The 25,021-nt window shown below is 40.5% G+C and overlaps 1 protein-coding gene across 4 annotated transcripts in view; it reads right to left on the bottom strand.

The window, feature by feature from the left end:
- Window positions 1-25,021, bottom strand: part of SSBP2 (single stranded DNA binding protein 2) — a 134,699-nt gene that overhangs the window by 36,729 nt on the left and 72,949 nt on the right. For 2 of the 4 annotated variants that reach the window (XM_039566486.1, XM_039566487.1), the window contains exon 5: window positions 7,743-7,832. The exons of the other annotated variants lie outside the window; for them this stretch is intronic. In XM_039566486.1, the coding sequence (XP_039422420.1) occupies window positions 7,743-7,832 (90 nt within the window). The remainder of the gene's footprint in view (window positions 1-7,742; window positions 7,833-25,021) is intronic. 4 annotated transcript variants of the gene reach the window in all.

Raw genomic sequence — 25,021 nt, 5'->3', positions numbered from 1 at the left:
CACTTTCCTATTAGGTAAATAATATTTTGATATATCTCTTTAAGACTCTTGTGTTTTAGGAAATGCTCCAGGGGTGTTTTACACCTACATCTCCGGTTCTCAAACCAAAGGGGGTTTGCTGCCCTCCTGAGAGGACCACAGGGAACCATAAAATATGTGTGAATTGAATTTATCCGAGTAACCTTGCAATTAATTTTTCATTTCATTACTTTTTATTTGTTAGTTTCCTCTCTGATTTATTTTTGTGGCATCTCCCTCAGCAGTAAAAAGTCACCCAAGTGTTCAGGACACTCTTCATTAGCACATTTGAGTTTTAACCAGAACTAAGCCCAAAATGGTATTTTGCTGAAGTATTTCAGTGATGAAATTTGGGTTCTACACTGCACATCTTGCAGTCTCTACCACGGCAAACCAAACCAGTTTTTTTTCTATATTATTTTATATAAAAACATGTTATTCTCAGCACTGAGAGAGAATTTCTCTCCACATTGGCCTTTCCCAGTTCCACGAGCAAGTTCTTCTCTGTGCTTCAGAAGAACATCCCTAAAAAAATAATTCCTGTATTTATGGTTTTCTAAGAGCAGACTGACAACTTATAAATAGCAACAGTAAGAGGTGTGATTTAATTCAGAACAAAGAGCAAAAATTTTTTTTCCCCTAAATTGAAGAGCTCCTTCCACATCTAAAATTCTAAGTTACAGCAATACCAGCTTTTAAATTAATTTGATGTTTTATCCCTGGTCAAGGAACACCATTTGGAAGACTACTGCAACAAACACCTTGTTTGGTGTAGAGAAATGAAGAAATCATGCTGTGCTTAAAAAAACCAACCAACCAACCAACCAAAAACAACCAGAAAAGCCCCAAACAAAACTTTTTCCCCAACTAAACATTTGCTGATGTTGAAAGTCTGCTTTTAGATGATCTTTAGGAGTTGCACTGTTATTGCATCTATCTCACTTTGTAGGGAACATCATTATCTGAAGCTCAAGATTTCATAACTGGAGGGAGAAAGTTGCTAAGTTCTGCACATCATACTTGAAGGAATTTTTGAAAGAAATTCAAATTTTAAAAGAGGTATCACTTACACAGATTTTAAACCAGGTAAATAGTTTTTACTTTAATTTTTATTAAATGCAAATAGAAAGGAAAACAGCATTTTTCAAACCTGACAAGCCAAAACATCCGAGATGTGTTACCTTAAAAACCCCCCAAAATAAAACCCCCTGCATTTCTAGAATTCAGACATCATCCAGACAGATGACGGAAGCCTGAGAAAGCACTTCCCTCCGTTTGATAAACCTGATTATGATACACGGCTGATTCTTTGGAACAGCTGATTAACTCCTCAAGCTGAGCAGTTTTAATTTGTTCCAACAGTTACGAGCAGTAAAAGCATCACCACAACTGCAGGGTGGAATTATTGAAGCCAACAGAACCTGGATAACTTTATCTTTTAAAAGTTGACTTTGTTCCTGGTATTTAGAGAAAAGGAACTAAAAAGAGAGAAAAGCACAAGCTACTTATAGATCTTTCTAGATGATAATACCCTCTCACATGGTGCAACAAGTCATAATAATTTTAAAAAATGGAATATTTTAAAATGCAGTGTGATACTGCTGAGGACAAAAATGCATATATCGCAATTCTGCAAAGAATTAGACCTATAATTTTATGAAATTGAATATTCCCAGACTGCTCTGCTGCAGTGGATGCATTTACAAACAATGAAGATTCCAAAAATACAGTAAAATTCTTCCTACCAACATTAATTACATAAAGTCAGAGGGAAAAAGATCCCCTTTAAAATCTTATTTTCAAAGCTTCTCAAGCCCTACCAAAGCTGCTATCTTTGCTGACAAGCTGCTCGTGCAGCTCTGGTGACGTTTCATTCTTCCATCACAATGTTTTCATAGTCCAGGATGGTTTTGAAGCTTTTGGCACTCCCCTGTATCAAACTCTTTAACTTTTCACTCTCTCACCTGCAATTGCCCCATTTGCTGCACTGGAATTGAGGCTGGGTGTGAACATGTGCCAAATCCAGCTAGTTTTGCACTTCTGTTACAGTTTGTAACTATCTTCGTTTGACAGAAAAGTTAATGCTGCAAAAATGGGGAACACAGGAGGAGGATCAGCACTGGGAGGCGGGTGATGGATCCTGGGATGGATAACGAGGTGTGGCTGCTGGAACGAGGGAGATAAACACTCCTGGGAAACCAGGACAGTGTGTGAGCATTAAGGGGAGAGCTGAGAGAGCTCAAATGGCTTCAAAAAGAAACAAACCATTTTTAGACTGGCAGAGATACAGGTGCTGGTTCTGCACAGACCAGGCTGAGCCACAGCACATCCTCTGGCTCCAGCTGTGCCATTCCACAGCTGGAAGGGGGAATCCTCATTCCCTGCACAAACAACAACCCCCAGTGGACAATTCACTCCAAAATGGCTTTAAAGGGGTGCTCCCTCCTCATCTTCCTTTCTTCAACTGCTTTAACCAAATCCTGCATTTATTGGATCTGGAATACAAACTCTACTGTTTAACAATGTGTCATACTTTACCGTAAATATGGTCAATATTAAGTATGAACTAAAATAGTACATTACAGAGATATTTTACAGCCTTACACTGCACCTTACAAATCCATTTTCTTTTTATGTGCAAGTGGTTCACCATTTCTACTTTAAAATGCAAGAGATGTATGTTACTAATTTTCAATTTGCTGACTTTGCTTATTCTCCCTTAACTAAGTGCTAAACCTTGATTTATATTTATTTACATATGGTAGATATATATTTGTTATATATTCATATATAACAAAGCGAAATGTTTATATATACATACATGTTTATATATACATACATGTTTATATATACATACATATTTATTGTCCTGCCTAGCATTACTATTTGAAATATATATATATATTTGAAATATATATATATATTTTTTTATCCCAAATAGTAATGCTAGGTAGGAAAATAAAGTCCTTTCTGCTCATGTGGCTTACTGTAATGATGCTCTCCTGAAGCATTAGGGCAGCTCTACTGTGGCAAACAAGGCTAAAAATAATTCTTTAGAATAATATGGATTGAGCTAAAACAAGCACAGGCAGCTGCCACTAGATGGCAAGGCAGGCTCACGGTACTTTGCAGGGCTGGGTTAGGGCTGGGGGTTTTTTTTTCCCCCTTTATATAAGAGGAATATGTAACATTTGTATTTCAAACATGGTGTCGACACTTCTCTCCCATGCCATTCCAAGTTTATCTGGTGATCTGAAGTTGGTGAACGAAGCCAACCACTTGAAAAACCCTTTAGAAAACACAGAAATAATGTTTAGTGGTTAAGTTGAACTTGAAGAGATTTTAACAAATGTGCTGAAAAAAGTAATGCGTTTAAAAGAAAGGGTGCTTCACTTATGTGTGAAAAGGTACAGACAAGTGCTAGAATTTGACTTTTAACAAAATTACCAAATTAAACAAGTGAACTGTCAATTATAAAACAACTTGCTTCCCCTACAGCTCTCAGCAGGGTCTCCCAGGTGAGTGCCTCTAAATCCAGTCACATTCCTCCCACAGCCAAACCTTTGGTCAGCCATGGAATAGAGGAGCTGAGGACAACTGGGGTTTAATTAAACATACATTTAAGCATTTCTCCTAATTGTAGTGCAAAAGGCAGCAGCCAAGGCAGACTCTGGGTGTCAGTAACTTGGAGAGCCAGTGGAAGGTGCCCCTGCCTATGGCTGGGGGTGGAACAAGAGGGGCTCTATGGTCCCTTCCAAACCCCTCTATGCTGCTCTGTTTTAAACTCTGCATTTAGGAGAACTAAAACTGGAAATTTAACTAAAAGGCAAGTAAAATCCTGTGAAATCAATAGTTTACATGCTGTTTAAAAACTTCAAGCACCTCAATGAACACACGCTCCAAAACCTCCCTCTGGGCTCTGAGGCTCATTTGCTTACTAACACCAACATTATCCACAAGGATCAAATAAATGGTCTGCAAAAATACAAACGTAACATATCAAATTGTTTAGCTGCCTTAAAACATCACTGAAGAGAGGGATGGAAATGGACCTCAGTACCTGAAGAGCAGCAGTTGCACCTGCAAGACTGGATGTGGAAACCTGTAAGTCTCTGAATTCTACAACCTGAACCACTTTGACCACAAGTGGAAGATTAAACTCACTTTAAAAAGAGTTTCTAAGAGCCTTGTGTTAAGTTGTGGCTGCTGACATTATATATATCCACTAACATGAGACACAATGGTAATTATTTATTATGTCCTTACTCAGTCTTTCAGTTGCTCAGTTACTGTGTCAGGGTCAGACAGGGCTCCAGAACCAGAGACAAAGGGCAGGTCATGCTGATACCCATGACGGGCCATATGAAGAAACTAACATGGATTAAAAATGTCTACAAATGACACAGAAAACGTCCCAAATGACTTTATTTTATTATCACAGTAGCTAAGTGCCTTCCTCACACCTTAGCTCCATGTCCAGGATTTTCTATATGGGAAAACTGGAAAAGGATGATGCATTTCCAGACTCAGGCTGGGGTTGGTTGGGCATTGCAGATATGTATAAAATCCTGTCACCTCTATGCCATCTAATACGGTTTCATTGCTTCTTTGCCCAAAGCAGCTGCTTGGGTTCTACTATTTGGAGTTAAGGAGTCTTGTATGGCAGAACTATCGTGCCCCACACATTCAAGTGTTGCTGGTCATGAACCAAGAGCACGTTCCGTTTCTGTATCACACAGAGTTATTTCCAGAGTCCCACTGCTGCTCAGACTGAGAGAAGATGAGGACAAAAAGTATGTGCCTGTGAACTTAAAGTTACATTAAAACACAAACACACCAGCGGAGGAAACTGAGGCACATCCTAACTCCACATAAACACAGACTTTCCGAATTTCACTTTTTGACACTGCAAACAAATTCTCTTTAAAAAAACCAAAAACCACAAACAAACAAAACCCCAAAACCTCATTTATTTGACAACAATAGCTGTGTACAACTCCATCACCTTCCCTGCACTGTGCCTTAGGTCTGGACTGTCAGCACTGCAGTGACCCTCATCTCTCACCTGAACTGAAGTATTAAAGTACAACTACAGAGAGAAACAAGACAAATTCAGCCACTGGCTTCAGAAACCCCAGCTCTGTGGACCAGGCATGAAATGCCACAGGTTGCTAATTAGTATCAGTGCTAGTGGTCTACCTGTATGAGAAAACCTCATTTTACGAAGAGTTTTACCACACACTGTCTCAGAAGCAATAATTTTCCTGTATTTCTTTACCTCCATGTGCTATACTAGCAGACTGCATTATTTATTAAAATAAAATATATTTCCTTTCTTTTATAAAAAATAAATGCCTCAAAAATCATGTTAGAGGTCAGCAGTGCCAACCAAAAGGGAAGCCTGTTGGTGTTTCTTCACTCCCAGCACATTTTCCCCCCGGTCTGTGACATTACCCTGCTCTGATAAGAACCCACTGCAGCAGCAATGACCCCACTTTGCTCATGTCCCTTTTAGTGCTCAGTGCCCACCCAAAACAAAAAGTGCAAAACCAAGAGGGAAGGAATTACTTTAAATCATCTATGACCCCTGAGCTCTGCAAGCAGAGCTGGTAGGTACTGGCTGTCAGCAGCTTCAGCTTAGCCCAACACAAACAACTCCTGAAAGCAACAACAGGCACCCTTATCACTACAGGGTGACCTTCCAGATAAATTCTGGGCTAAAGGAATTAAAATGTTACGAGGCTTTTGTGGACCAAAGTCTCAGTGCACTAAATATAGACACAAGCACCTCTCTCCTGCTCTGCCCATGCTGTCTGACTCTGGAGAACAAACTGTCTGCTGTCATAATCTGGGAGTGAGGGGCAGGTCTCAGCTCCAAACTGCTGAGGGAGAAGACTGAGAATTGCCAGCTCTCAGACCGAGACAGATGAACCTGTTCTCTGTGGTCTGTTTTACTGTGGGATCAGAGGAATTGCAGAAGAGGAGGGAGAAACAGCCCGTCCACATAAAGGTCTACCACAACAGCAGTACCCATGGAGGAAGGAGGAGGTTTTCACCACGAGTTTCGCTTTCTTGCCTGTGATTTCACCTGTGTTTCACAGCAGCAGATGATGCCCCTCCATTTTCAAGTTCCACACACACAGGCTCTGTCTGCCAACACATTTTCTTGTCCTCGGGCGAATTGACCTTGGTGAGACTCAGCTCTGATGAAGGTTTCAGAGCCTGGCACCAAGTGCTGCCTGACAACACCCACTGCAGCACCAGGGCTGTCTGCACTCACAGCCTCACACACCTCAAGCTCTCACTGGGACGGAACCCACTGGATTTTTGCTTAGCTCCCCTTGCTGGGATTGCTCCCAGCCACATCAATGCACCCACTACCGCACCTGATTTACAAAATTACATGTATTCTTAAGCACACAACTATGGCAAGAATTAATAACCACTTGAAAAATCTTCCTTTTCACTCCCAGGCCTCTCAAAAAGAGCAGGACGATGTTGTGGCTTCAAGTCAGACTCAAGCCAGATACTGGCATACAATGAGATTTTACCCACACCCAATTTTCTATCAGCTTGTCTTTCTTATATCTTCAAAGATCTGGAGTGGCTAGAAGTCTTTTCACGCTTCTAAAAACAAAACTCCCACATCCTCCTTCTGCAAAACCTTTAAAATAGTTACTCTCTCCTCTGTACTTCACACACTTGTCCTATCTGTGCCCCTTCCCCCTCCTAATTGTCATCACAGACAATAACAAAAAAAGTTAATTCCTCTGACATCACAACTGGAGTGGGAGGCTGAAGTAAAAAAAAAAAAACAAACCTGAAATATTGATATATGGATATAACATAAAAATTAAGACAAAAAATTATGTGTAAAAAGTCTACCTAACCAGCTGTTCAAAGCAGTAAAAGCAGAAATAAATTAATTAATGAGTTCTGCCAGCTCCTGAGAATTTTTTGACTGGCAGCAGGCAGATATTTTCCACTTCACTAACAAGTATTTTTTCATTCATCTATTACAAATCAAGCCTCAGTTTGCCAGTGCGGAGGAAAACAACTGAGTTTTGGTGAGGAGGAGATGCAAGCCCAGCCTGGGAGAGTCCAGCCTCGGGTCACAAATACCCTGCTGGGCTTGCACTAAAATGTAATTTCTCCCACCATCATATCCTGTGCTGCTACTGCCCAAAGTGCTAAATGTGTTCAGCTCCACTTAGGTCAAAGCTCAACAGAAGCAGCACATGGTCTAAATCCCCGACTTCACTTTTTTAGGCACTGGTGCTGAGATCTTCAACGTGCAGGGCAATGCTCAGTGGGACATTCTGCACTGCCCAGGCTGAATTCCCACAGCAGCTCAGAAATCTGGCCCGTGGCTTTAGCACAGAGCTGAACACAACCAACAACGTTCTGACTTCAAAATTTCCATGCAATGTTATGTATATTATCGTAAGAAATTACTTCAAAATTATACTCCAGCATTTTCAATCTCTGCTAACAACCTGGCACCATTTCTTGTTCTGTGCTGTACTATTTCATAAATTAAATACTCGTCAGTCAAGTCCTTTCCTTCCCACCTGTCCACTTCTGTTTAAAAATAAACTCTCAAATAGTGCACCACACAGTGAGACATAGTTCAGAACAGGACCTTTTCTACAGACTTGCAAACAGTATCACAAAGGATTTTCTATCCTAAAATTCCTGTAATTATAATTTTTTTTTCTTAATACCTGAAAAAACCCCGGTGGTACTGGACCTACTGGCATGCCATCTCCTGGGGGAATGTTTCCTAGCACTGGGCTGGGAGCTGCTGCAGCACTCTGAAAAGAACAAAGGGAGAATAAACCTTTGTCATTGCATGGTATGCATTAAACCCCCCCAAAAAACCCCAAACCTGACCAAAGTGCAGAAAGTAATTCTCTGGATACGTCATTATTTTTTCATCTGAAGGTAAATTAAAATTGTTCGGCCTTTTGTCTATACAAGTACCATGATTTGTTGAAATAACAAATGTATGTTGAGGGGAAGGGCGCCAGAGACTGAACAGGCCAATTAGACAAATCCTGACTAAATTTTTAAGAATGTTGCATCTCAGTGTCTCTACATGCACCAATGTGAATGTAACTTGCACACTTCTTGTCTTACACATAGGAACAGTCTCACACATGCACACAGAGCATAAAGAAAGTAGTTTCTGCATTTTATCAGCAATTTCCAAGCACTTTAAAGATAATTTCAGCAGCCTGCAATATTTTTCCAGAACAACAACAAGCTTCAAAACAGGGCTCTGTTATAAACAGTACAAGAAGAGATGCTCATGATTCTGCTGGTAATGCTCAAGATTTTACCAACCCCAAAAATAACTACCATGACAAATTAGAAGAATTCAGGTTACGTTTTTGGAAGGGAAAAGAAAAAAGGGATTTCTAAGGAGTGAATCAGAGGATGAAATTAGTTACCTTTGCAAATCCTTCAGCTGGAATAAGCAAGTAAAGAATATTGCTCCTGGCAATTTACATGCAGGAGATTGTCACAGAAAAGAGAAGCCAAACTGCTTCTGTTGCCATGTGTTGGAACCTCAATTACTTTTAATTTCTAGCACTCTTCCTTCCTGCAATGTGTTTCTGTGGGGCATGAGGCTGAATCACCTATAAATGCTCAAAATCCTGTGTGAAAGTACTGGAGCACACAGAATGCTCCCAGAGCCACTGGGAGGTTACTAATCACCTGCCAATGCCTGCCCTGCAGAACACACAGATATTAAATTATCACTCTATTTATTGGGCACTCACACACGATACCCTAAAGATGCAGATCTGGAAATTGCATTTCCAGGTGTTTGGCACAATACCTAAGAAAGGAAAGAATAATGCTGGAAAGATCTGAAAACTGGTACAAAGGAGGGCTGACCTTTTTCAACCAAGCAGAAAGGAAATATTCAGTTAATCACCACAGATTCCTTCAATGGCTTAAGCTGTGTTTTAGAATTAAAGTCCTGAACAACTCACAGTAACGTATTTAGCATCCAAGCTGAATGTTCTTTGGAAAAGTCTGGAATGTATCACTGAAATACAAAGTCTGCAAAAAGTGCTGGCTTTCAAAATGAGTGCAAGGCTTTGATTCACTGAATACCCCTGTAATAAAGGGTATTATCTATGCAAGGATCAGTGCTAGAACACTGTTGAATTGCAGCTGACAGAGAAAGCCAACCAGGTGAGCTGGATGCAGCAAACACTTTGGAATCATAACCACAAATCATGCAGGGAGAGGCCACCACAAACCAGCCAGAGCAGCCTGGGAAGATGTGGCCAAAAAAGGTGGTGCTCTGCCAGCCACTGCCAGTCATGTCAAATAATTATTTTTGTATCATCTCCATTTCCAAAGGAAAACAGAAAAAAAAAGCTGCTGGTTTGCTGCTGTTTGGGTATGTTAAGGAAATATGAGCTCTTTAAGCATCCATGTCCAATAAACCCATGACAGGCAGTCAGAGTGGAGCATGTTGGATGCAATTCTGCAGGTACAGGTTTTCTGGATGAAGGATGACAACAGCAGCACCACTGATGGAGAAAATCGATGATGTTAAAAGCCTGAGCATCTCCAAAAGCCCCAAGGAGGCTGAGCTGCAGTGGCTGACCAAGGAGGAGCAGCCCATTAAAGAGGCACCAGTACTGATGGGCTTTATTACAGCACCATCCCTCCCTGCATGACCATCCCCTGGGCTGAGCCCCCTCACTGGCCATTGGATGTGCCCCCTGCAAGGTCCCTGGGGTCACAAGGGAGGGAACAGCCCCTCAGGATGCAGAGCTCCCACAGGAATACAGCAGCCTGCTGCTGACAGTTCATGCTCCTTCCCACTTTGAAAAAGACTTTTAAAAAATAAAACAGCAAATGTAGCTTAAAAAAAGAGGGGGAGGGGGAAATAATGACTATTCCAAAACGGAGGGAGAAAAGGATTAAAGTTATAACTGTTAGCCATTTACTGTCCTATGAAGGCTTTGTAAGAAATATACCAAAAAATAACATTTTCATTATTGTCTCATAGAGGTGGGGTGTTCCCCCTATTTCTGAGTCTCACCTGGCACTGACACCAGAGGAACCCTGCCCTGCTCCCTGGTGAACCACCAGGAGCTGGCAGGGAGGGACTCGATGTGCTGGGTTTAATTTCTAGTGGATGATCAGTGACTGAGGCTGGATGGCCCCCCAGGTCACAGACCCCTGTGCAAACGCCCCGTGCCCCGCTCTGTGCGTCCGAGGGAAGGGGGACACAGAATCTGCGTGGCCACTGCAGCAGGTCAGTGTTACTGACATCTGCATCCATCATGGTAAGAATTCTGCAGTTACAGCCACTCTCAGGCCTTACAGAAACCTCCATTTCTATCCTTCATTATGCAATGCACTGGGGTGTTACGTTTTCATGTTTGCTTGGGATTTTTCTGTTTTCATGTTTGCTTGGGATTTTCTTCCCTGATGGGCAATGAAGTCCCAAAGCCAGAAATAAAGCATTTTCAGTGTTTTGGGTATATTACATTTTCTAGCCTGTGCTAAATAATGAATCTTTTAAGAACTTCTACCAGGTAGATCAATAAACAAACCTGCAACTGCTGCATGGAAATATTCTTATTTATTCTATCGTGATGAATTATTCATTCTTTTTCCACATTCCCATAGCAAACCATGGCCTCCTTTTGCATGCCTTACAAGTTGTTCATCATTTATACTTCCATTAGTTTGACATTTTAAATATTTGCAAATTGCTTTCCCTGCTTTTCATAAAAAGATGAAATCGGAAAATTTAGATGGTTTAAAGTCTTTGTACAATACCTTACCTCCTTAAAAATGGAATCTGTATTTGCTTTTGTAGCTAAAAGAATGCATTTATACTAATGAAATGATAATAATTCACAATTATTAATTAAAATTGTGTACTTGAGTGGAAGTTATGGTCATTCCTTCTCTATCCAAGCTATTATTGGCAATACAAAAATAGATTATTACAGTAACTAATAAAACTAGCTTTGGTTTAGAACAGATTTATAATAAAGAAATCACAAAGTAAATAAAATGCAAAATAAAATCATTTAGCTATTCCACTAGTACAGTATCTGAAGTATAAAAATCCAGAGATAAACCTTCAATGCCCATTTTTTGAGGCCGTCCCAAGAAGTGACTAATGAGGAAAGCTTACAAATAATTTTATTTGAAACCAAGGAATGCTACAAAGAAATGACTTCGCTTTATAAAAATCCTCACTGGCTCTTTCTTTCACCAAGGCATTTAATTTCAGGTATTTTGTTTACAGTAAGACTTCCTTATTTTTATCCAAAGAAAGCAGCTTACCACATGCTACTAAATTTGTCCACTCAACGGAGAGCTCTGTTTTTAGGAAGTCTCACTGATGGCAAATGATGAAATCTACTGGATGATGGTGGGGAGGAGCTGGACCCTACACATAAAAGTGTTGGGCACCCAATTCCCTCATCACCCCACCCTCCTCCACATCAGCCCTAAATCTACTCTTATCATTTAAGAATATAATGTTTTCACATATTCGTACAAGCAACCACAACATGCAGTCTCCAGACAAAGATATTCTGCCATGGGTGGTACCAACATGATCAGCTGAACCAGAACCAGAGGACAAACCATCAACATCTCAGGATATTTTTGTATACACTGGTATTGGGTTAATGAAACAAACTGAGCAGTCAATGTGGAATGTGAAGGACAATGCAGAGAAAACACAACCACATTTGAAATCCTGGTGAGAGCAGCACAGTCAGAAGGAAAAGCAGAAAATGTCAAAACTTAAACAATTTCTGTTTCTTTTTTTTTTTTCTCTCCTTCTCTTTTCTTTTCTTTTCTGGGGTCAGAGGATAAATATCCAGTACATTAATTCAGGAAATTACGGGAAGCAAGGAAATTAAATGTAGTTGTTCATTCTTTTTTTTTTTTTTTTTTTTTTCTGGAAAGACAAACAATGGATGATTGCTATTTCCAGTCGTATTTACCACATGTTTAATTTCTGGTCATTGATAGCTTTGAAGTGCCAGACACACTTCAGCCAATACGGTAAAAAATATCAAATTTCCTTTTGTAACACTTCAACGTATAACTTATCAAGTGTTTCTAAGACATCAGCTGGTTACTGTAACAGACCATCCCTATTTGTACCCATCACAAATTATAGAAGTATTAAAGGAATTATATTGATCAACTAGCAACCTTCTAGTTTTCTCCAAGAGAGAACATAAAACTACTCATCACTCTGAACAAAAGCATAAGTAAAATTCTAAAAACTACCAACACTTTAATTAAGTCTCTGTGCCTTTTGCAAAGCCTTTGAACACTTGGCTGTACACAAAGAAGCCAAAGCCCCCAGAATGAGCAGCCTTGGTTTACTCAACACAGACTGGAAGGTCATGACCAAGAAAGGTGGATTCATCACACTGAAAGAGGCAGGTAATTCGAAAGATCTGGATCATGAGACCTAATTAAATCCTGGCGTATCTCCACGGATATATATTTATCTAAACTGCTTAATTTCTGTTGTGTAACAGGAAGGCATTCACTTGACAGCACAAGTCTGAGAAGTGTAACAGTGGAAGGTCATTCCTTGCAAGTTCTCAGTTTTCCTCCAATCCCAGCTCCCTATGGTTTTATCTGGACTCTTGTCATTTTATTTCTCTTAATTCCATCTTATGGGTAATAAAGAATAATAAAAATAATGATGGCATCAAGGCAGATGAAAAAAGAAAACACATTTAATCCTTTTCTTGGAAACACAAAAAGGGTTGCACCAGCAGACATGGTCACCTAGGGAAGGGCAGACCTGCTGATGGTGATGATGATGATGATGATGATGATGATGATGATGAAGGTGCCCTCTGGGACTCCACCCATCCTTCTTCCCCAAGAAATAATCCTACCCCCAAACCAACCTCACTTCAGCAAAACTTCTCCACATCTGAAGTGGGATCACAGTTTGTATCCCAGTGCCCAGTCTGGGGGTTTCATCCTGCTTAGCTGAGACAGAGAAATTGTATTACAGTGCTGAAAACTAGCCACTGCGCTGGAACAGAAATTAATTTTGAGGAAAGCTTTGTTATCAGCGAATAAAAGAACATCAAATTCCCATTAAAAGAGAACATTTCCACCCTGTCTCTAAGCTGCTGCTTCTTGGATTATTTAGAATATAACTTCCAGACAAGATTTTCTCAAAATTATGTTTATAAAGAAAAGTTGTTTAAAAGAAACCGTCATTATTGCTGGAAGTTAATAAAATCGGTATTATCCATAGGTATCAATGGACTGTTCACTTACAAAAGCTGCAAAAGTACTTTGTGTTTCAGATATGGAAATAAACCCATGAAATTCTTTTGAATTTCTGCCCATTCTTCTGTTTTGTTGTTTTCTTTCCAAAACAGTACTGTACTGAAAAGCAGAATACCCGGCTTTCCGCAGTTATTGATGAAGATTCACAAACGATACTTCAAATAATGCTTCCAGCCCATTCTCTGTGACGGCAAGGGCACTCGTGTGAGCTGAATTCCAGGGCCTGTGTTAGCCAGGCAGGTGCATCTGTGTGCAGGGCGAGGCAGGACCCTGCGCTCCCGAGCTGCAGCAGCGCTGCCAGCCCCAGCAGGAACCACCGCGCTGCCGACAACAAGAGGCACTTGAGGACACAAAGCGCTGCTGTTGAAGCCTGGAGCCGAGTTGCAGTGATATTTCAACAAAATGACTTCTTTTCCAGAAGTGACACTTACACCCCTCCTCCAGACTCCCTGGAGACTGAGGCAGCTCCGAGCGGTGCAGCTCCGATCGGCGCTCGCTCGGCAGCCACGGAATCCTCCGCACATTCCAGGCGCTGCTCTCCTCCTGGTTCCCTCCAGGATTGCCTCTGTCGAGCCAGGGCCACTGCAGATGATGGGTTTAGCCCCCCTGCCTGCCCCAGGAAGATGCTGCTCCTTCCTCACACAGGGAACGGTTCGACCTCCACACGTTCCGTGTCTCCAGCTGGAATTTTAAATTCCAGATATTCCCTGTGCTCAAGACACGACTCGCTGCACAAAGGGGGCTGATCGCTGCTCATCCTTCCCTCCTTCTTCCCCAACATACTCTGCCATTTTTTTCCACGCTCTACAGATAATTCATGGTTGTGCTAATTGGACTAGTATGACAAGACTATCTCGTACCCTGACTTCCCCTAGCAATTAAGTGGTTGGCACAGTGTCTTTTAATCATTTAATTAATCTAATTGTTAAACCCATTTTATTTTCCAAAGATTTTAAGATTGCTAGAGTATCGTATCCCAGTTCTCATGGCACAGCACTCCACACAAGTCAAGTGCTTTCCCATTTTAGGAATATAGTGATTATTAAGATGAAAGTTTTTCTGTATCTCTCTGTCCTTTCCAAGTTGTGAAACAAATGAAAAAATATGCTGTGAGCTGAAAGACTAAAATTTGGCTATGAAATGCAAAGTAGCCTGGTTTGGGGTTATCCTCAGGTCACCAGGGAGTGATTCACCAATGCTGGCAATATATGTACAGCTTCAGAAAGGAAAATACACCAACCCACCCCCCAGTAATTCCTTCACAATTCAAAATGGATTTTTGTTTCCATATGTAGCTGACTGGAAAAATCATATGTACAAAAAGCTAAATTTTACTTCAGGGGGACCTGAACTGCAGAATTTACTTTATTATGAAAATGCTTTCCTGCTTCTCCAGAGCCTGAAAAATTGTTCATTCGGGTGTTCTTGTCTGGACCTTCAAGTCATGAAATGCCCCTTTAATAATCATTCACTAAGATACCAACCACAGATACATCTCTGCTTTCCAAGTCTGTGCTCCATAAGTTATTACTCCGTCCTAAAATGTGAAAACATGGGACTCCACAACACTGCAATTCTGACAGCACATTTTCATAGAGAAAACTTACTGAAGCATCCATTTGGGGGTTTTATTTGAAGATTATCTCCATTATCAGTTGGAATTAGTGGTACATAACACATAACACAATACATACTTTAGGGTCTCTAGACTAAATTTCACTGCTTTAAAACCAGTGGTATTTCTTGTATGTGCAGCTGCTTATAAATAAATACTTAATTCCCTAGCAATTATGTGTTCATTTGAAGAAAAATAGGATAAATTTAAAACTCATGGAAAGCTAGCCTCTAAAGTATCTCATTTTTCTCATGTTGCCTGAATATCTATCTTTGGATAAATGTAACTTGTTGAGCAGGGAGTTAACACCTCTAAGTGCTAAACCAGAATTAGGCACTGTGCTTAGAGAGACCACACATTTTCATGCTGGTGATTATTTGCTATAAAGGAGTTATAGGGAGTAGTCAAAGAGCAACAGAAGCCTCACAGCCCACCCCAGGGGGTACCAGAATTCAAAGAATTTCTGTATTTCCTTCCTTCCATCCTTCCTTCCATCCATCCATCCATCCATCCATCCATCCATCCATCCATCCATCCATCCCTCCTCCACAGACAGCAGAGGCAGAGCAGGGCTCAGTCCTCCACGGACCTGCTTTTTGGATGTCCTTCTGAAAAAAAAAACCTTAATTCCATTTCTTTGGGAATTTGATCCACGGAAACCAAGCCTGTGAGTGCCCAGCACGCACCCCAGGGCTGGCTGAGGATCGAGGCAAGGAGAAACAGCCCTGCCAGGAAAAACCCTGGCTCCAAATGTGACCAAACTCGCTGGTGCCCAAGTCACACAGCAGAGCAGGTGAACCTGTCTCAGGTGGCTCCTCCTCAGGGAACCAATTATTTTACACCCTGTGGTGTGAAAATCCATAGCAGAGATAATGAAAGCTTGAATCTTTCAGGGTTAACTACCTCCTGCAGCTCTTACACACACCCTTAAAACCTTATTCTTCTGATTATTTTATTATTATTTGGGTTTTTTGGTGGTGCCCATATAGACACTGAAGGGATGCTGATCCATGCACAGCTATTCCACCTGGCTGGTCCATGGACTACTGGGTCACCCACATGGAAAACAGCAACACTGACAGTGTATTTTTAAATATATTATGTTATACAAGGAACAAGATTCAAAATTCAGCTGATGCAAGAATGATTGCTGAAACTTCTGCTTCACCATGTAATTCTTCATTGCACTTCATTAAAAAAAAAGAAAGAAAGAAAAAAAAAAGAAAATCAGCTAAACCCAGGAATATGGTATGAAAAATTGCCTTCATAAACCGTTTTATACATGCACAGATTGCATATAGAAATAGGCTGGGTTTAAATGAGAATTATGTGTATATGTATCTTCACTAAAAATGCACATTTTGTGGTGAAGGAACCATTACAAAGTACAGAAGGTATAAACCCTCTTGTTTATATAAATAAATCAGGTCACATTACACTGATCCAAAACAAAAGCAGCCTGTTTTCCCAAGGTCCCTGACTGAGTCTGTGAGTGCAGACCTGTCAGGGTCACCTTTACCTCAGCACCATGTCCAAGATGGCCTAAAACACCAGAGATTAATGTGAGCACTTAGTGGTTGCTATAATCCATATTTCACTATATATAAAAAACTGGCTTCCTCCTCAGCTAACACAGAGAGGCTTACAGAAGGAAAAGTACAGACAGATCCAGTTCAGCTCTGTTATTTAAAAAAAATTATCTAAAGGAGAGCAGCAGTCACCCATGCGCCACCTGAACACACGCCGGTCCTCAATGTCTTTGGAATTAAGGGTAAGCTCAGGTTAAAACACAGCAGAATGAGAACTATGTAATGTACAGACTGGAAACAAGAGAAAATGAGAATTGAAGTCAGTTGAAGCATTCTCCCCCATCCTAAACTACGACAGAGGCATTTTCCAGGAGGAGGAAAACGCGGCTTTTATTGGGATTGCTTAAAGCAGCAGCCAAGGCACAGAACTCTAAAGCTCCCCCATCCCACCATTTCCTCTTCTTCACTTCCACTTCTAAGCCTTCCAATCCCTCAAAACAACTCCAGGCTTTTCAGTCTCTGGGGACTGCAGCCCATCACACAAAAATAAGCAGTTTTCTGCAGGCAGAGGGTCCCAGGGGAGGGATGTTCATGCTTACTACAAAAGCTGACAAAACTTAAGTGTCAGGTAACAGTGGGTAATTGTAGTACTTCATTTAACTGCTTCATCTACCCTAATAGCCTGCACAGAGCATGTCTGATGAAAGGGACTGCAGATTCCTGGGATGGTGAAGTTTGTTTCCTGCAATTACCTTAGAGCTGCTCACCTGTGTGCTTGATGTCCCTTGTGCCTTCAGCTTCACGTGAAATGAACGGAAAACATTTTTTATTTTCCCTGCAAGTACCACTCCATAGAAGGGACTTTCCAGGATCTGTTTTCCAGAAAGCACCCTTTTTTATCATTCCTTGTGATTACCATCTGCATGGATATTTTACTAATCACGATCATACACAACAGAGGCTCTTCTTACTTCCTATGCGCTCAACTTGGTACCTCTTTAAAATGTCTGGTCTATTTCAACTGCTGTCTAATTAAAATGTTACCACTCCAGCCTGAAAATCCAAGAGAAAGGTGCAAAGTTTGTATAGAAGAAGGACAATCAAGGGGTTATTTTTTCCCTTAGTACCTCCAGTTTGGTGCTATTCCTGTATGAACTTATGTTTGCAGCACTCTTCGTGCTATTGTACACACAGCGAAATTCACATTTACCACAACTGCTTCAGATTGGTGAAAGTCTAGCTAGAGCAGACTGCATGAAATAACTTGTAATTTTCAGACGGAAAACCAGCCTAAAACACAGTACAATGTGTGAAGAGGTGACAAATATCCCAGTTTAAATATAAGCAATATGAAGCTTGGACAGAATTTTTTACGTCTCAGTCTATGGTAACACTATCACAAACTGTTATCAGCCACAGCAATGAACTTGTACAGGTTTTTCAATTATTTTTGAAATCCTTCTTTATGCCCAGGACACTGTGTGCATTTTCAGTATGATAATGACAAAGGCACACTTGATAAAGCACTGTAAGAAAAACCCCAAACAGAATTTTATTACTTTTCTCAGTGTAGTTGTTAAATCCTTCTCATCCTCAACAGCCCTCAACTCTACCAGTGCCCATTCCTGTAGTGTTCCTCAAGCACTCAAGTTTTGAGTGTATTGGTTATTTTGAAGCAGGAAATAAGGTTTTAAAATAAAATAAAAGAGTTTTTCATGCAATACAGTGCCAAGACAAAATTACAGGAGGCAAGGAAAGGCTGCTCCGTGTTTTCCAATTTAAGCTGTGCCACAGTTAGGACAAGAAGAAAAAGATGTGTGGTACCTACAGTGAGACTTGGGGCAGCCCCAAAACCCCAAACCTGGCTAGGCTCTGACCCAACAGGTCCCACCAACGCCTGGAGCTGGGAAGAGGCTTTTTGGGGTGACCTTTCGGGGTCTCAGGAGGATGGGAGGATGGGGAAGGTAAATGCAAGTGCTCCCATTAGTGCAGTTCTGAGTCACCTCCACCCCCACAATTAAAGAAGAAAGGGCAGAAAGTTCAAAATCCAACTGCAAAGGGCATCTTAAAACTGCTCACGGGTCTCAAAATCCTTGTAACCAGCATTTTACTCCAGAGATGGGAATGTTCCGCACAGGCAACCCTCCCCCATGCACTTTTTAGGCTGTTGCTTTTGGCTGAGGCTGCTGCTACAACAGGAAATAAAAATTATATTACTCAGGAAGGAAGCTAATGAGTTTCCCCTCCCCCCAACGCCATTAGACACTTCCTGAATAAAGGAGAAGCACATTAATATAAAGAACGGCCCTACGTGAGCAACCAGGGGCTGAACAGCTCCGGGATTAAAGCTGAATTCCATCTCTGGAGGGACCAGGAATACCAGGTCAGCTGCCCTGAGGCACCACCTCACTGCCTGTGCCTTGTCCATTCTGCGCTCAAACCACCCAAAAATCAGCCACGATTTCATCACTTCCTCTGGGAGAGCATGCCAGGAGATAAAACAGCTCTTGTAAGGAGTGTTTTCCATGTGCTTACTCTGTTCATTTTGCTTTATTGTTCTGAATTTAAGAGGCCGCTTCATAAAGCCCCAAATCTGGGCTTTTATTGTTCAGTTTGTTTTGGGAGTTCTTTAGGCTGAGGGATTTCCCAATCTGGGAAATATCCAGAGCCTGAAAAATAAACAAAATACCCAACACTGAATTCATGGAAGCTTAGTGACTGACCCTGCTGTGTTATTAACATTCAACACTATCTTAAAAAGGCAGCAACTGTTTTAGTGATCAGAATATAAAAATTTTTGTGTTGATATAAAGACTTGTGTCCAAATCATCAAGCTTTCCATGCAGCTCATCTGTATTAGGTACTTTGGACTGTAGCTACTTCAATTCATTCTTCACACTGTTTATTTTTTTTAAATCAAGTTACAGTAAGAAATTTAAGGGGAAACTCTGCAAAAATGTGAGGACCATCTGAAGTTAAAAAAAAATACAGAGGAGTGAAGATTTGCAGCTGTTTTCAATCTTCACAGGAGCAAACCTTCCCAGCAAAGGAGCACGAGACACACAAAATAAGTGAGTTTAGAGTTATTCAGCATAAGTTGGCTCTTCTGACCACCCCAGCACAACCAACAGTGACAGCTACAGCACTCAGAAAATCCACTTTTTTTGCTTTGGCTTATTCTGTTCTCACTTCCTTTCCTTTTCTGTCCAATAAATATCTTGTTTTCTGGCCTTCTTTAGGCTCCTCCCAGTTCCTCGATCCACCAGTCTTTTTTATCTCTTTTGATTTACTTTAGTTGCTAAGAATTAATGAGATGCTGGAAAAACAAACCACAGTTTTGAGTTTAACTCTTACTGGCACAAACGAATGGGGAGTTAAGTGTCCCTCCTGGTACCCTGTCTCTGCCACTGGCACAGTCCTCACCCAAAAGGATAAAACTCATGAGAACAGAGAGATTTCTTGCCAAAGCTTTTCTGGCTTCTGGATTTTGTAACAGCTTTCATATCTAAACCATGGCTTAGAATTATTTTATATGCCATTCAGAGAGTTTTAATTTCAGACAAGACCTAAAGGTGTAGAAAACAAAACAAAAAGCGTAACTGACATAATTTTAACTTTGCACATCCTCTTCCTAGTGTTACAATACACGTGTTGTTGTATTGTAAAGTTATAAAATTTAAATATAGGACCATTTCATAATCACACTGAGACATTTCAGAGTGTGTCTCACACTGGATCTTCCGCTTTCCATCAGGAGCTGAGACACTTGGATTTTTCTCTTCCGAGGAAACCGAGATGTGACAAGAAGCCACGGTGACACGGCGTGTGTGGAGCCTCAGGATTTAACGACAGGATCCTGCTTTTAAAGAGAAACCACACAAGTGCCCACACCACGTTTAGGAGCAACAGAAATGTGTGATTTAAACCCTGTGGATTAAATTCCTTTGCTCCTCACTGCGGACAAACACAGCGTTAGCGACACTCGCATACAACACCTAAAAGGCAAAAAAAAAAAGGGAGAAAAAAAAGAAAATAAAAGAACCCAAAATATTACTTTCCAATTTGTTTACCCATTTAAGAAGCACAGCTATTATTTCCAGCCAAATCTAGCAGCCTTTGGCCATGATTCTGAATATACCTACGCAGTGTTGTGAACAACAAAACAAGTTTAAATTATTGAAGAGGAATTCTCCAGGAAGCAGGAGGATGAGCTGGACAGAGGCCAGCACCACCAGCCAGGTTTTGTCACGGGGACCTAAGCTGGAGCCCTGCACACGACAACTCTTGGACAAAAACAATATATGACTCTCAGGAAAATAAAAAGTACACAAAAAAGTGCACAAAACCTTCCATGTCTCTTCCTCCCCGAAATGAAATGTTAGTGAAGGGTTAAATTTCAGCTCATGTTAATGCCACAGAAAAAAGGATAACTCTGCGAGGAATTAACACTAAATGAACAAAATTCCCCCCAAAAATAAAGGATTGTGATTTTTTTTAATGATTGCCACATTCAAAACATTATGTACTCTAAATTTGTGCACAAATTTATCTGTTTGAGCATGTTTTTTCACACTCCTCACAAAGCCTGTACTAATCACCTGCCAAACATGCAACAGTTCCCAGCTTCTCCGGGCACAGCCCCTCTGCATCTGTGGCTCCTGATACCAGCACATTGTCCCAATACCAAGCCAAACTGTAAGCTCACAGAACGTTTAGCCACAGTTTTTCTTATCAGTTGCAGCTAAGCAAGAACAAAATCTAACCTTCACACAACCCCCCAAATCGTTACCCTAGTACTCGACACCCACCTTTTCCTCCATTTAGAAGGCAGTGAACACTACATTAAGAAATGAAGGCACTAAAACATTCAATTTCTCTGTTTGGGTTTGATTTGTTTGGGGTTTTTTTTCAGATAAAACAACTAAAGATCACCCCAAGATAAAAAAGGGTTTTTAAGTACACAGGAATTTCAAACTCAGGCATTCCCCTGGGCACAGCCCTGTATCTGGCCTGCAGGTGATGCTCTCAGCCTGCCAGCCCCAGCCCAAAACACAAATTCTGCATGCTTAGATACAGATAAACTATGAGTATTCTAAAAGGTGAGGACAAAGACAACAAGAAAACTTTATTCTAGGGTTTTTTCCCCACCTTGGAAAGAAAGGACTTTCAAATAATGAAGCAATAATTACTCTCGCACCCTTATATTATCATTCACTTCACACGCCCTGTCGTGCTTTTTGTTCAGAAAATTGCTCCAGTAGGCTAAAAAGAAAAAAAAAATTCAGAACTGCTTCAAATCCATTTGTAATTCAGTTAGGTTTTTCATTTTTGGCTGATCATACTGACACTGTCATTAAATATACATATGAAGAGCAAGTTTCCTTTCACCTGGAGATCCCCAAAGTGCGGGGCACAGAAATCTGTTTATCTTGATGCTATTCAACATCTTTGAAATTAAGATACGAATATTCAAAGAATGCCTCCCACACCAAACCTAAAGATAGCAATTTCTCATTCCCATTGTATATTCTGAACTCCAGAGCTGGCAGTTTCGGAGTTCGGCATTTCTGAGTGCACCATTTTTGCTTCAGAAGAGGGAAAACACTGAACAATGATTTCATCAGAGCTCAGAAAATATTTTAACCCTTATTTAAAATGAGGTTCATTTTGTCCTCACGCTTCTCCTCAGGGGGAGACCCACCTGTTCTGCACCAGTGTGACTGCTTTATAAGGCATAAGCACAGCATCTATGTAGCACTAAATCACTGTTTCAGAGCCACATGATACAGCAAAAACCTTCTGAACTGAATTTCCAGAAGTAAGACATCTCAGTTCTGAAAAACTGAGTCAAGTTGGGCTTCACTGCTGCAGTTAAGACTTAAATAATACCACTGAAACAGAAATCCTAATATTTACAGCTAATACAGGCATTGCACAGGGTTGTTTTGAAGCTAAATCCAACACTTCGAGGCACTGGTACTTAATATTAATGACTTTTTCAGCTTTATAGCAACGGCTATCCAAAATTTGAATAATTAAACAAATAAGGGGGGGGGGAACTATCATCAAAGCAAAGCCAAAGCCTTTCTTGATAGATATTTTCAAAAACAGCAAAAGAAGCTTCCTTGAAAAGTCACCTTGTTATTTAATGGTTCCTAACAGCTACAACCTTGCACATTCCTTATATATTTAAATAAATAACAGTTTCTTTGGTGTAGTAATAACAATGAGGAGTATCTTAACAGGAATCAGCAGTCTGTACTTGGAGGGGGGGTGGGGAAATCCAGACCAAGCAGGATATAACTTCTCTGGGGACTAAGGAGACCTTGTGTGTAAACTGTCAACTCCTTCCTCTTCCCTCAGCAGCAGGAAAGGAAACATTAAGGGTGGGACATCACTTGCTTCTCTTATAAACAAATGCCAGGGATCACAGATACCACAGAAAAAATACCTGTATCATGAACAGAAGTGATTCATTTTATTCAGCAGGGAGAAAAACAAAAGCCCTGTAATTACAGTATTGCTAGCTAACACCAGAGGAGAGAGGTGGAGTAAATATAAAATAAGTACAGCTGGACTCTTTTTACTGCCTGGTAGCAAAGAGGGAAATAAACCCCTAGGATAAAGCTCTTTTTAAGAGATGGATCAAGTTGAATAGTTAAAACCTTCCCAGAATTTAAGGGAAGAGAGTGCACTTACAGCCGTCTACAGTGCTTACATCTGTCCCAGCTAAATCTCACCTAATGAGATTAAAGCCAATTTCATTCACAATTAAGTTATGTTGGAAGAAGAACTTCTTACTCCAAAATTATTTTATTTATGACTTACAAGCAGGTAACTGAGGTCAGACAAAACTGAGAGCAGAGAACATCCGATCCTTTTTACTGCAGTGAGTGACTGAAATTAAGAGTTTTGAGGGATGACTTTAGAAAGGTCTGAAGAACAACTCGACATTGACTTAAGGGAAATTCTCACTTTGTCTTTTGGTGCAGCCTTTTCCTTTATTTTTCACAAATGTTAATCAGCCTGTGACAGACCCCCACAGGCCCCCAGCAGCAGCAGCTCCTGCCTGGGGGGGTTTCATACCCATTTCAGAGACTCCCTCTCACAACAAGGTCTCGAGAAAACCTTTAAAGAATGCATTTGTTTCAAACATTTGCTTGAAGACTGTGTTGGTGGGAGGAATAAAAGGACTGTGGCACAAGCCTTTGCCCCATGAGAGCCCCTCCAGCTGGACACCTGACCCCCGTGGCTGTGCCCAGGTGCGAGCACTGCCGGCCCTGTGGGGCTCTCTGCAAAATCAACAAGCACATGAGGGTCTTGGTCAGCATTAAAGATGCCACACCTCCCACTGAGGCATCTCCAGATTTCTTTTTTTTGTTCCAGAAATTTGGAAGTAGCCCCATTTGAGGGGATTAAAGAGTAAATGTCAAGGATTATGACGAAAAGATAGAAAGACAAGGCAGGATTTTACCCACACTTGGCTCTGGTTGATCACCACAACCAGAAGGTACACTTCTCTTTCTTCTGGGAGAAGCAGCTGAAGCCACATTCAATTTTTACTGCTGCCACAGTAAAACAGCTTTTTGTGATGCCCAAACAGAATTATCTGTATTTCAGTCTGTGCATTGTGTATTAACTCACCTCAGTTTAGCAAGATCTTGTATTAATTTTGCTCAATATTCAAGTTTCAATAAACACACTTTAAAAGGAATTAAGCACTGTACATGACTCCTGCTAGTTTCAAAAGGTATTTCCAATTATATATGTGGTAATACCTTAAAAAAAGGAAAAAAAAGGTAAATTCTACATGAATAGCTGTCATTGGATGCAGAAGAGTAAAATTGTGGCCAATGTTATTAAAATAAACAGTCCTTAAAGAGCTTCCTTAGGTAATGGGCACAATCCAAGCAGAGTTTGAAAAGAGATGTTTTTGCAGCACACTTGGAACAAAAATACATCAAATAGATATATTTGTTGGCCTCACAAAGACATTCCAGGAGTGGTCATGCAGCTCAGAAGTCTGTGAATCCAAGCTCAAAACCAAAGTGAGGCTCTCTGTTTGATAAAGATTATTTTTCGTGTTACTTCCTAAATATTCACTTACTTCAGTATTTCTTTTTTGAAGGAATTCAGTGATACTCCGCTCATTTCAAAATCAAAGATACTAAGATTACCACGGCTCAAAACTTAATATAATTAAATACTAAACAATCCATTTTTAAGAAGAATCCTACTGAGCCAAGTTCCAATTCAATGGTATGATGTGTTCTGAGGATCAAAACACAGAGGAAAGAAACCAGCTGGTAAATAAAAATGTTTTTTCAGGAAAGTATTGTGAATGTATGAAGTTTATATAGGCTTGAAAATAACATGAAATAGTAAGTTCTCCAATTCCAAAGAGAGGAAGGCAAAAAGAAAAGGAACTCCCTGGAAATGTAAAATACAAAGAAAAGTATAAATATGTCCATGATTATTAAATTATCAATAGTGCCTTTTCTTCATAATTAAACCTAATTTAGTGTTTGAAGAC

The sequence above is a fragment of the Corvus cornix genome, chromosome Z (assembly GCF_000738735.6).
Source record: "Corvus cornix cornix isolate S_Up_H32 chromosome Z, ASM73873v5, whole genome shotgun sequence".
Lineage (NCBI taxonomy): Eukaryota > Metazoa > Chordata > Aves > Passeriformes > Corvidae > Corvus > Corvus cornix.
Note: the sequence above shows the minus strand (reverse complement) of the source record. Positions and strands in the feature narration are given on the sequence as shown.